The sequence below is a fragment of the Strix aluco genome, chromosome 5 (genome assembly GCF_031877795.1).
Source record: "Strix aluco isolate bStrAlu1 chromosome 5, bStrAlu1.hap1, whole genome shotgun sequence".
Classification (NCBI taxonomy): domain Eukaryota; kingdom Metazoa; phylum Chordata; class Aves; order Strigiformes; family Strigidae; genus Strix; species Strix aluco.
Window position 1 is genome coordinate 31,663,104 of NC_133935.1, and position 12,621 is coordinate 31,675,724.

A 12,621-nucleotide genomic window follows, 5' to 3' on the forward strand; every position below is an offset into this window, starting at 1 on the left:
CAATCCGTAGTGCGGAAGGGCGGGGCAAGTAGGGGCGGGCGAGCGGGTGCCCCGTTTAAGGGGCAAATCTCACAGCCAACTGGCAGAAAGGAAGAAGGGGTGGAAGCCACTGAGGGTTGCAAGGGGGGCAATGTTAACCCATGACAGTCAGCAAGTGCAGCCAATCAGTGAGGGAGTAGCGACGCGACAGCCCAATTAGAAGCGCTGAGAGGCGGGTGTTCCGCTGTGATTGACGTGGGCCGTGGCTAATGGGCGGAGAGATCCCAGAGGCTCTTCCCAATAGGCAGCGTGTAGGGGTGGAAAGGGGAGCGGAGGAAGAAGACAAGCAGACGGAGTGACCAATCAGCGTGGGGGTCGGCGGGGCGCCGTCCAATGGGCGGTACGAGGGGCGGTGCGGGGGCGTGTCTCGGTGTGTTTGGGTTCGTGCTCCTCGGGGGAGGGAGACGGCGGCGAGGAAAGTTTTTTTTTTTTTTTTCGGTGGGGTTTTTTTGGAGGGTGGGGGGACGTTTTTCGCAGCTTCTTCGCGTTTGTTTCCTGGGCTCGTGTTTACCGGGCGGGCGGGCGGAGCCGCTCCGGCACTGAGAAGAAGGGGGCTCAGTGCACCGCGACGGCGCCTCAGCGGTGAGTGCGGGACAGGCCCCCCCCCTCCCTCCCGTTCCCCCCCCCGCGGGCGGAGAGGGGGAGGGCGGGCGGGCGGGCTGCGGGCCTCCCTCAGGGCCCTTCCCGCCCTCAGGACCCTCGCGCTGCCTGTGAGGGGGCCTTTGGCGCCGAGCGCGCGCGCCCCATCCCCCCCTCCCCGAGCTGCGGTGTCCTGGGGGGGCCGGGCCGACAGGAGGGCCCCCGAGCGGCGGCTCAAGGGCGCCGGTGCTGCTGCTACTCCCCCTCCTCCCCCTACCGCCTTCCACCCCGGCGAGCCCCTGTCCCGGGGCAGAGCCGGACTCCCGCCGCCCCCCTCCCCGCCGCCCGCCTCACGTGCGGCTGCGCCCTGCCGCCGCCGAGGGTGTCCCCCCCTACGTACCGCCGCCCCCTCCGGTTTTCCCGACAGGGCCTCGGCGGGAGGCGCGGGCGGTCCCAAGGCCGCTGCCCGGCGCCGTGGTGCGCAGCGCGGTGCGCTGGGCTGGCTGCCGGGGCCGGGGAAGAGCCGCCCGCCCGCCGGCTCGCCCGGGCCGGGCAAAATCTACAACGGCGGAAAGACCCCGAGGAGCCTTTTTGTGGCTGGGGAGAAACGTGTGGCTTTTGTGTGGTGTGGGGACAGTCCTGAGGTTACGTTGATACCACTACAAACCGCACTGGATGTGTTGAACATGATGCTAGTTAAAATGCGTGTATGTGGGCGGGAGGAGTGACCGTGCTCAGAGGTGTGTCCCAGGCAGGGGAAAAAAAAAAAAAGTTTCACGAGCTGTTTGTAGCAAAATGAGCGAATGTTTGTTTCTGGAGACACTTCACCGGCTGTGGATACCGCTGCTTGTATAGCATGGTGTCTTGCATGCTCAAATCTGCTTTATGGGAAATGCATGTAAGGGTATCTACTACAGGATAGAGCTAAGGCTTGTTGAATAAAACCAAGGTTCAACGAAGTGTTTTCCTAGCTAAAGTAGACATGCTTACTACTGTAAACGGTACTTCATTTTTACATGTTGAACATTTCACTAACCTGAAGAATATTTGTTAAGTCTTTCCATAAAGTTAACCTTTTTTTTTTTTTACAATCCGTAATTACAAAATAATGACTTGTTAGGTTTCAGTGTCACATTTTTATACTTTGCAAAAACTGTGAATCTTCCTGAGAAATAGTAGGTAGATCTTTGGGATTTGTATAGCTCTGTATTTGAAAGGTCTATTTTACTTAGTATTTTTCAGTAATACTGCTACCCAGATGAACTGGATTTTAGTTTCTGCTACACGTGTTATAGAGGTAATAGTGTAGATTCGCAGGGTTATTAAATACATGCACGAATTCAAGCGGCTTTATAGTTAGTTTGTCTAAACTGAAGTTGCTCAGCAATTCCTTCCTCTCCTGTGGTACCTCTCTCTAATGGTACAGATTCCTTGGAACATGCACGCTGTTGAGAAGCTATGTAAATGCTCTCATCTGCTGCATTTACCTGAGGTCCTGAAGTTAACAGTTAGTGCAGGGACTGCCATGTAGATGTATCTCAGGGAGTGGTTTGTAAGGGTGACTTTTCCCCTGTGTATAACTAAGTTGCAGGTAAAACTAGTCAATCCTGCAGTGAGAAAAATTGAGGCTGGGGAAGGGGGAATGGAGCCCAGAGCAGTAGTAGCAGTGTGTTTAGCTTTGCTGCTGTGATGTTCTGGGAGCAACAAAGTGCATGCACATCTTTCTTTGTAGAAACTAGGTGAGGCTATCATTATACCTTTTACTTTCATCTTGGTTAGCTATACTGCGTGTACATGTTTTTTGAATATATAATTTTATGTAACTATATGTATGTATAGAATCAGCTTAGACATTTCAGTGCTAATTGGTAAAATTCTGATGTGCATACTTCTTTTGTGAACTTGGTTTCTGTTTTCTCATAATGTTGTTGTTGGAATACTTAGTAAAGGGAATTGCTTCACTCCTGTAATGTGTACTGGGGAAAAATTAATTACTAAACAGTGTCTCTTGATTAGGCATCCTTATGAATTGGTGCGTTACTGCAGTTTCTGTATAGCTGCAAATTTAGCTGGAAATCTAAGCTTTCATTTAAATAATAAGCTCAAATGTTTGGAAATAAAAATCTTGAAACTGTGAATCAAAAAAAAAGCTTCGTCTACCAGAGTTTATGTGATTAAATAGTCCAATAAAAAATTTAGGTAGAATGTGTGTCATGGCTTTGCTTGGTGTTGAGTGTTGGATCATTAAAACTTGATGTTGGAGGATGACTTAAAGAAGAGAGAGCTTCAGGGAAGAATTTTGTGTAGTTCTGAGTGTATTTCACCTTAGATCTGCCTCTTGTTGTAGGAAGTAGGAAATTAGAAATAAATTTGTTTTGCAGAAATAATGCATAATATACATCATATATAGAGATAGCCGCATCTAGAGTGATGGGATGAATAGCTGCATCCAGAATGATGGAAAGAATTAGAGGACTGTAGAATAAGTAAGTTGAAAATATGTTTAAATGGGGTTTGTTCTCTTGGGTTTTTGAGTGGGGTTTTTTTGTTCAGGTTTTTCTTCCAGTAAAGCTGGTATATTTCTGCTTGCAGAAGAGATTGGTTTTACAATTAAGCAGTATGAACTGGAGATCATAGAATAAGTCTAAGGAGCTTAGTTATTGACTTGAATGAGTTTATTAATAGTCTACTTAATGGTTCAGTTACTTTATTCTCCATTTTCTGCAGAATGCTTGGATGCAAAGTGTCTTGTCCTAGTCACTTATTGCTATTATCATGTTTATTTTCTCAGAATGTCCTTTTATACACAGATCTTGTCTGGCTTGTGCAATAATAGTAATAATAACGATTAACAGTCATTTTTTCAGCATCTTTGCAATGGCTTTCCTCAGTAATTGCTCTCTAGTGCTGCTATTAGATTCACAAATTCTGTCTATACTGAAGATTTACAAATTCTGCAGTACTTCTACTTAGAGTGTACCTTACAGTTTACAGCCATTCAGTTCTTTATTATTAGATTTTATTTTTCACTCAGCCTTTTTCTGTGTATAAATTCTGGATCAGTAAATGTGTCACTGTGAAGAACTGGCATAGTTTGTCTTCATATTATAAATTAAGCATATTTAGCACATAGGTAAGGGGGGGAAGTATCTGATACTAGCAAATATATCCCAGTGGTGTTCTTTTAACTTAAATGTTTTCTGTCACCTCAGTGCTTATAAAATGTGTTTGCCTGAATTATCTCTGGAATTGCTTTTAATGATCTGTTTGTTGCAATTTCAGAAATTTTACTTGTGAAATGTTATGCTATCTTGGGGAAAGAATATCAAGAAGATGTCAGTCTTCAGTACTAATAGCAAGAACTTGGCACAGAGATGTTGAGCTAACAGTAGCATGTATTTCTAGTTGTTTGACCAGATGTGGTAGAATAAGACATGGATTCTTGCTGATAGTATTCCTTGGCTTAACATTTACTGTCTTCCTCCCTTTTCAGATAAAATATATATGCTAAGTTCACTGCTTCTTTCAGCAAACAATGTGTGGAAAAGGGACTGAAGAATTGATTTTAATTTCTTGTGAATCCAAACTAAACTTTCTGCTACTATCTGCTAATAAAAATAGGGACGCTTTTTGGTACTTGAGCCAGCTGTCACTGTCAGACAAGTAGTTGCCTGTTGGTATTTCTGCTTGTGAGGTGGCTAGGGTAATAGTAGTCAGGATATTCTGACTGCTGTTCCCTGTCACTTTCAACAAATAATAAAACTCTTATACTTCCTTACATTTCACTGATTTACTCTTCACGCCTTTTTTATGTTGCACTTTTTCACTTTTTTTTTTCTTCAGGAAAGTAAGCACGCTTTGCTGCAGAGAGCTGGTGTAGTTTATATTTTTTTCTCCCTTAGAGTAGTAGGCAGTGAGTACATTAAATAGTTTTTCCCTTTGCCGCCTTATAGCAGTAAGAGGAAGAGGGTGGTTTTGCATTTATTATGGTTTGCATCATGTTGTAGGGGAATGTTCTGAGGTTTTTAAGTTTTCAACAGTGTAAGGGTTGTGGTTGGAGTTTGGATGTTCTCTGTGTTTACCATGTAGTGAGCTATGGAGATGACCTTTTCCAGTTTCAGTTAGTTAGTACGGATTGCATTTCTGGGCCTTGCCAGCTTTAGTAGTTCTGAAATCAGATATCTTGCATGTATTTCCTGACTTAATGGCTGTGTATTAGAAAAACAATAATAGTTACTGTGTGGAAAAATCTAGGAAGAAAATTGATGGTCTGTCTGAGACTTCCAATGTTTAAAATTTTTCAAATATCTATTTAAAAGGGTAAAACAGATCTGAAAGTAGCTCTCACCCAGTATAGCTTTTAGGTCTGTGGAGAAACATACTGCTTCTCAGGAGAAACGGGAGGTACCACAAGGCAGCGGTCACGCTGCCTGCTGTAGGACACTGGTCAGAATAAATGTGTAAACTGGTAGTGAATACATTTTGACCCTGTTGAGCAGAAGATTGAAGGATGAAAAGCTAATTAGCGGATGAAAGGATAAGAAGCAAAGTTGCAAAACAAAGAGTTGATAATTTTAGATAGCCTGACAGAGGATTAGGCAAAAGGTGGTACAATAATATCGTGTTGCCTGTGTGAGAGGAAGCCCTCTATGCCATCTAAATGGGTAGTGAAGTAAGAGTAATGTTTTTACTTGCACTTATTTTTTATAATTTCATTGTAGCTCTTGACAGCATTATAAAAAGCGAAAACCAACCTGACAAAGGGTTTTTTCAATAGTGTATTCATTTTTTTAGTAGGAAGTCTGTTCTGTATTAGGAGAAATTTATTCTTTTATGCCATTTGATTTGGTAGCAGTTTACAAAGAACATAGTTTTTATGAATACTGGTAACTTTCTTCTGTTAAATTTAGAGATTTTCAGATTATAGCCTCTAATTTGCTAGTTGAAAATGCTTCTTCCTGTTTCTCTGGTCATCTTGTATCCTAGGGTTGCAGGTTTTTTCCTACTTGAGTGTTGTTGTTTTTTTTTTTTTTTTTACAGCAAACATTGGTTGTGCCTTTCAGTTCTTTACTGTGTTCTTTGTGTGGCAAAAGTAGACTTGGTGAGAAAGTTTCACAAGTTAAATTGAAAGTATGATTTTTAAGTCAAGAAGCTAAATGTGTGAAAAGCTGTATGCTGGCATTCCTGTTTTAAGACTGGTCTATTAAGTCTGCACATGACCAGAATTGAGAAACGTCTGGGCTGATCTAAGGCAGTCGTTACCGACTTTACTGGCCCTGTGACCTCTCTGCAAAAAATCCCATGGCTGTACCACACGTGTGGTAGGGAGGGGGTTCACCTCTAGGAGGTAGAAGTAACTCTCCAGGGATTTGCCCAGTCTACTGTGGAGTAAACATGCTTTGGCCCTAGGGCGATCCACCAGTGTTAGTAGGAGTAGGCCCTCTTGTCTTGCTGCTTCTTGCAGCCAAGAGATATAAATTAACCAGCAGTCTTGTGTCAGCATGGTCTAGTTATAAACTTGGATGTCTTATGAGCTATGTGTGACTGAAGAGTCGAGACACAGGTTGTCCAGTTCTTCACTTGTGCCTTTCAAAACCTTTTACTTTTCCCCTGGGACACTTTTTTTGATATTTAGAAATAATATGATGACTTTTTCTGGAGACAATTGAAATGCCATGGAGTGTATCTTATTTTCTCACAACAGCTGACAGTAAAATCTGCTTTTTATCAGCAGTACCATAACTTTGTAATTTAAAAGTTCTTCTAGAAAAGTTAGATTTTGTAGAAGGTTAAATCACCTATACATTAACTTTCTTTACTAATACAGTGAAACACTATTTAAAATGTCCATGGTTTCTGTTGCTTGCACACTGACTTAAGAAACCATGTTAATAATACTACTGGGTGCAACTAGCTTGAGGAACGATGTCTTTAATACAAACTTAGAGAAAGTCTTATTATAAATTTTTGATTAAAAATTTTTGTCTCTGAGATAGAGGAAGGGAATGTTTCCTCATGCCAGTTTCTTACAGTAACCAAAATATACTTCACTCCAAAATGAATTATGATCCATCCTTGTCCTGAAACAGATGAAAATCACTTTAAGAAGGCAGGCCATAATACATGTTGCATGAAATAGTTGCTTTTCAATGTTGTTAGCGGCTTTTATGGTTTTTAATATATTTCTTCGTGACCCTCTCTAGGATTTTTATGCGTTGAGGTTTTTCCCAGATATGTTTGTATGATTATAACAGTATTCTCATATTGCCGTACATGTAGCAGTTTAACTCTGGGAGCATGCTTGTTCTGAAATTTGTGTTTGGGTTGGGGTTTTTTTGTTTTTTTTTTTTTTTTTAAGTTCAACTTAAACTGCTTCTAAGTAAGAAGCTAAAAAAAGAGCACTTTGGCACAAATGTGTGTCCACACAGGAAGTTGTACTATTACAGCCATTGTAATTTAAATTCATATCCTTCCGTATGTATTTGGGTTCTGAGAAGAATTTGTTTCCAATTAGCTTTCTAACTTTTTCTGTTTGTAAAAGGGCTAAGATTCTGCCTTGTCAGATTTTAATTTCATTGCACCAGATGTCTGTTCTTGCAATTAAAAATGCAGATGAGTCTTTTTGATGAGGAGAACAAGAATGAAAAAGAATCAAGCCACAGTGCTTGTTTGGGACTGTTCATCACTTTTCATTGATATTGCAAAAAATTTTCAGTATTTAATATTTTTGAAATTTTTCTCACATTGGGAAGTTTTCAAAGATCGTACTATCTTTATATTAGTATTCCCCTGCCCCTCATATTAAGTGTCTCTTTTGTGGTGATTTTATAAAGGCACAGCTTGAGTATTTCCTAGCCCTTCAAAACAATGGAATACTAAAGCTTAAATTGAGGTTTTTTTAAATATAGCTGTGCTTTTTGCTTGGATAAATATTTGGGTGCTTCAGGATCTGCTCATCCACTTTGTGGCTGGTGTGGTGACAGCATGAAGAACATGTGCAGATTTTACTTGTTTTTCAGTGTTTCTGTTGTACTTAATAGAAGGTTAGGGAAAGTTACCTTCCTTTTTGACGGCACTCTGCTGAATGGTCTTGAAAGGGGAAAATACGTTTTTTACTGCATAGCTATGCTTTTTTGCTGACTTCTTGAACTATGTAGTTGCAGTAAATCAGCTGCCTATGACTTTCTTTGCTTTAATTTTTAGCGTACATGGAAAAGCAAACAAAACTGGTGGATAATCTCTTCTGTTGGAAGTTAACTCCTCTGGTTCTTTCATATTCAAAGGCCAGCTTTCTTTCTTTTCCCTGTCCTTGGCAATTCACGTATCACAGAAAATGGATTCAGATTGAGAAAGACTTCCTGTTGATTGAAAAGTAAATTAGCTTTTGGAGAAGTGTCTCAGGGGAAGAAAGGTAGAAGTCCCATTGTATTGAGTACTTTTAACATTGGTAAATAAGCAATGGAAAACGCTCCTGACAGCGTAACATAGTGGTGGCCTCAGGGCAAGAATACAGTGACATAATTGGTCTGTTCTGTCTCCAGCTCTAACCCTGTATTTACCCAACGCTGGATAATGGTACTTTCACCAGTTTAGGTAGCTAGCTAAACTGGTACTGCCTTGTGTATGGACACGGTGTATCAGTTTAACTTGCTCCTGCTTCAGCTGGTATGTAAATAAGCTAAAAGAGGTTTTAGTTTTACAAAGTTTTAACTCAAAAAATAACTGGGAATTTTTATTATTACAGTTTCAGATTGAATAAAGGATGAACAAAAACTAACATGTAGAAGTGAAAAATATTCAAATCTAGGAGCAAATTTAAAGACTTAGGTTTTTAGATATGGTGGGAGAGCTTGATTATGAAAATCAATTGTCATGTATTGCAAATAGGTAGCCTAAAGACAGACTTGTATATTTTTGGTGGAAATAATAAAGGTTGGTTACCTGTGGTTTAAATGCCACTTTCGGAGGAAATTAGATGTGAATGTTGAAGAACTGTTTTGTGCCAAACCCAAAAGAATGAAAATTTAGGACCCTGGCCTCCTCACACATACTTGAGCGGGTCCAAAACTCTTCTCACAAGTAGTTCCGTGTTTGAGCACGTTTATCAGAGATTTCAGTGTTGAAGACTAGGATTGTATTGCTAATAACTTTCTTTTTGTTTTTAAATTAAAAATAATAATAATTTAGCCATAAAAAAATTAGTGTATTGCCTCATTTCTTTGAAGAAGATTGAAAAAACATTGTTGAATATAAAGCAGATATTTGAAAATTAGCTTCCTGTTCCTTTCTTAGGTGCCTAAAGAGCTGAAAAGTACAATTCAGACTGATGTCAAGCTATAAATATTGATGAAGCTGAACTTGGCAGCTGGTTATGTTGAAGGTTGGTGTTTGCAATTATAGTTTAGAACTATTTGCTTAACAACTCAGTATTTGTTTTCTTTTACAATAATAGTGTTAAGATCTTGGACTTCTCTGCATATATAGTCATGTTAGTAGAAAGTCAAAATGTCTTTGTATAAAACAAAAAGTTCAGTTATTAATGATCAGCAGTGTGATAAATATGGAACATTCATTTGGAAAATTTTGGGGTGTAACCTAGCAAAGAGTGAAGTGAAAAATAAAAGCTGTGATTTAAGCTTCATTCTCCACCACCCCCCCTCGGCCCTCCTTGTGGCTCTGTCTTGGCTCAGACTGACTATAAACGTCTACCCAAAGCTGCATTACAGGGTGTAGGGCCGGGATCTAGAGCTTCTCTGTGCAGCAGGGTATGGGTGTCTGTGTGTCCTGACTGCTACAGGAGCTAGCACCAGTATTACCGCACTGGTGTGAATTTCCTAACAATGCAGCTGTTATTGTGAAAGATAACAAAAGGATAGTTGAACAGAGGAAACTTCGATACTCTTCTAATTATGATACAGGAAGATAGTAAGAAATAAAGTTTGAAAAGTGCAGTATCTTCCAATCCTATGATGCATTTGAATGATTTTTAGTAGTGCTGTCTTTAACTCTTGTAACTGCTGAAGCTGCTATTTAAACGTGTCAAAGCCACCCTTCCCCCTTTCCTGTGTGCATGCCTGCTTACTACCTTACCAATTTTAATTTAGTTACTACTGCTGGTTTTGATAAGTGTACTGTTATATAGGACTTGATGACTGTTACTTTTGGTTCCAAAGGAAACCTTAAATCCTGAGTTGTCGTTCATGGTATAAACAATCTGATGGGATGATTCTGTTGGGATTATCAGCAGTAAAGGAGTTATTTATAGCTTTCAGGGTTAAAGTTGAGCTGTTGAGAAGCGGGCTTCTCTCTCATCATTTCTCGTAAGATGGAGAAAAATGTTTCAAGTCACTGGTCTAGTATAATATCCCCGATCCTTCTCTTCACCTCTCCTTCAGGAAACTGAAATTCTCCGTATTCTGAAGACTTTATGTTATTTTGCAAGTGTCCTGAAATAAAGGCTTGGGACGCTTGTACTGGTTTTTCTCCATAAGTGCTGAATCATTGGGAAAGCTAGTATGCACAGATTGCTGGAATTTTGAGTGTGTTGACTGCATCCTCGTTTTTGCCATCAGGGCACCATTAAATTACGAGATAGTTGTAATACTCATGGTAATGACTGCTTATGTGCCGTTAGGATTCCGAGCATTGCTACCATTATCAAGTAGTTAGCAGTGTGAAATAGCCCTTTTGTGTGCCTGAAAAGCATTAGTTTTAAGACCTAAGAGAACCAGTTGAAAAGGCTGAGGTTTCTGTAGTGAAAGTTTGTTTCCAACTTTGATAAATTTTCATCATGTTGACTGGGTGAAACTTTGATATAGAGTTGGAAAAGTAGCCAGTATTCTCAACTCATCATGTTTTAATCGCTAGATGCTCCAGCCATCACCAAAACTCAAAACACAAAACTGTGCTGCTGTCAAGAAGACACTGTTGCTCAGTGAAGATAGAGTACTCCCAACAACCTCAGTTTTGATAGTTTCCATAAACGTTATGGTAGACTGTTGAAGGACTTGGAAGATGAAAAAGTAGAAATAATCTTGAGGATGTTAATTACATATACATACGTTGTTAATTACATATACAAACGTATGTACACACATATATTTGCATATGTATATAAACGTATGTGTGTATATATGCTTCAGCCACACTGGAAAGATAGAGTGGGACAAAGCACAAAGGACTTCGGAAAACTTAACCAGTTGGCAGCCTTGGGCTGATAATAGTTGGCATGTAACCTTGATTACAGTGTAGGCTGCTGAGGCAAAGTAGAGACACATACTTTTTATGTTCACTGTTACCTTTAACAGATTCTTTAGTAAGATCAGTATGAGCAGGAAAGAAGTGAATTTTTATGCTTCTGCGTGCAGTAGAAAGTAGAAAAAAGGTGTAAGCAAAACGTTTTTAAAAATACACTTTTCAATTTATTTTTCCTTTAGTGGGAGGAGAAACACTTAGCACTTTAAATGTTGTTTATGTAAATGTTTTGGAGCACTGGGAAGGGGGCGATGCAATGTTCTGTCTTCAGCTTGTGTTTCAAGGCATTCTTCAGTTTCAAGAGCTAGAAACAGGATTTTCTAATTAGAAAGTCTGACAAGACCATTTTTGTGCAGTCGGGGCTGCCTTTCCTTATCCTGCTTTTGAAGCTGATGATCCAGTAGCCAGGTGATCAAGTGAAAGAAATTCTTACTTTTTAAAAGATATAGGCACAAGTTAAGAAATATTACTAGTTTGCTCAGAAAAAGCCCCATAAATGTGATTTGAGAAGTATCCTTTTGCACTTTCTTCTCATGTCCTCCTTAACATTGAGTCAAAAAGGGAGATGTTCTTTAATGAAAAAAACAAAACAAAACAAAACAACCCCAAAAACCTAAACTCACTAATGATTTTGTTTTCTTGAGCAGATCATGTTGTGTAATTGTCCATTTAACAAAAAAAGTGACATCTACAGGATTGTTCTATTTTACGAAAGTGGTTTGCTAATTTATATTTGGGCTGTTGATGTGAAAAGATTTAATTGCTATGAATTGGGGCTTGTGTTTTATACGTATAGGTTAATAACATAACTTCTGTATAGTCCTTCTATTCTCATGTTCCCTTAGAAGAGCAGAACGGACTAATGTACGTGATATCTGTTCCAAGTTAGTTATTTATCTTGTCGTTGAAAGTGGCTGTGTCATATCTACATTAACAGCTGAATCATTTTTCATGTAGTACAAAAAATGACAGTGCAGAAAAGTTAATATTGAACAAAACATGAAGTTGTGCAGCCAACGCTGAATTAAACATAACGGACATTTTATCCCATGTCATGTTTTGCTGTAGAACACCATGGTGATTTTGTGGAGTACTCAGCTGCTGTTGCTGAATGCTGTTCTCTGGATTTTTGCTCTTTTTTGTAAGAAGCTGAGGATTTCTGCATTTTCCCATTCCTCCTGGCTACTTGTTTAGAGTCATATCTTTAGTTTGTATTTCCTTGAAGTGCTAATCATTCCTGGATTTCCTTCCATCTAACTAATGCAAAGAGATGGTTTTAAAAGAGTGTGAAAGAGATTGTAAATCCTCTCTTAAGCACCAGTAGCATCCCTTCTTCCTCTGCCGAATTGTTTCTAATTAATTACAAGTTACATTTCCCTCTTCAGTCTTGAAAAGTGAAGTGGAGAAAGACTACCGTAGTGAGACCTGGATTGTCCTGGATAATTTTTATAGTAAATCATTACAGTGACAGTGTGCTGTAGATGAAAAAAACATGACTGACTTCTGTATTGTTTTGAAGTCATGAATGACTTTAAGCCAACTTCCCAATATCCTAACTGGGTATGTGATGGTCTTGTGTAGTTATGTTAACAACTGGCTTTTGTGGGGTGATGTTTTTAGACAGCTTGTGGCCTTTTGAACAGAGAGTGTGCTCTTGGTTGCTTTATCAGAATCATTCTGCAACATGAGTCAGAACTAAGTTTAAGATTAAAATTTGCTGCTGTCAAACTTTTATCCACTAAGCAAGGG

At 39.8% G+C, this 12,621-nt stretch overlaps 1 protein-coding gene across 18 annotated transcripts in view; it reads left to right on the top strand.

Annotated features, from left to right (window-relative positions):
- Window positions 1-345: 345 nt before the first annotated feature.
- Window positions 346-12,621, top strand: part of TNRC6B (trinucleotide repeat containing adaptor 6B) — a 149,207-nt gene continuing 136,931 nt past the window's right edge. For 5 of the 18 annotated variants that reach the window (XM_074826708.1, XM_074826710.1, XM_074826714.1 and 2 more), the window contains exons 1-2: window positions 446-621; window positions 8,911-8,998. In XM_074826708.1, the coding sequence (XP_074682809.1) occupies window positions 8,965-8,998 (34 nt within the window). In that variant the 5' untranslated portion in view covers window positions 446-621; window positions 8,911-8,964. Of the gene's footprint in view, window positions 622-8,910; window positions 8,999-12,621 lie in introns of all 18 variants that reach the window. The other 13 variants (XM_074826720.1, XM_074826716.1, XM_074826727.1 and 10 more) reach the window with 9 other exon arrangements.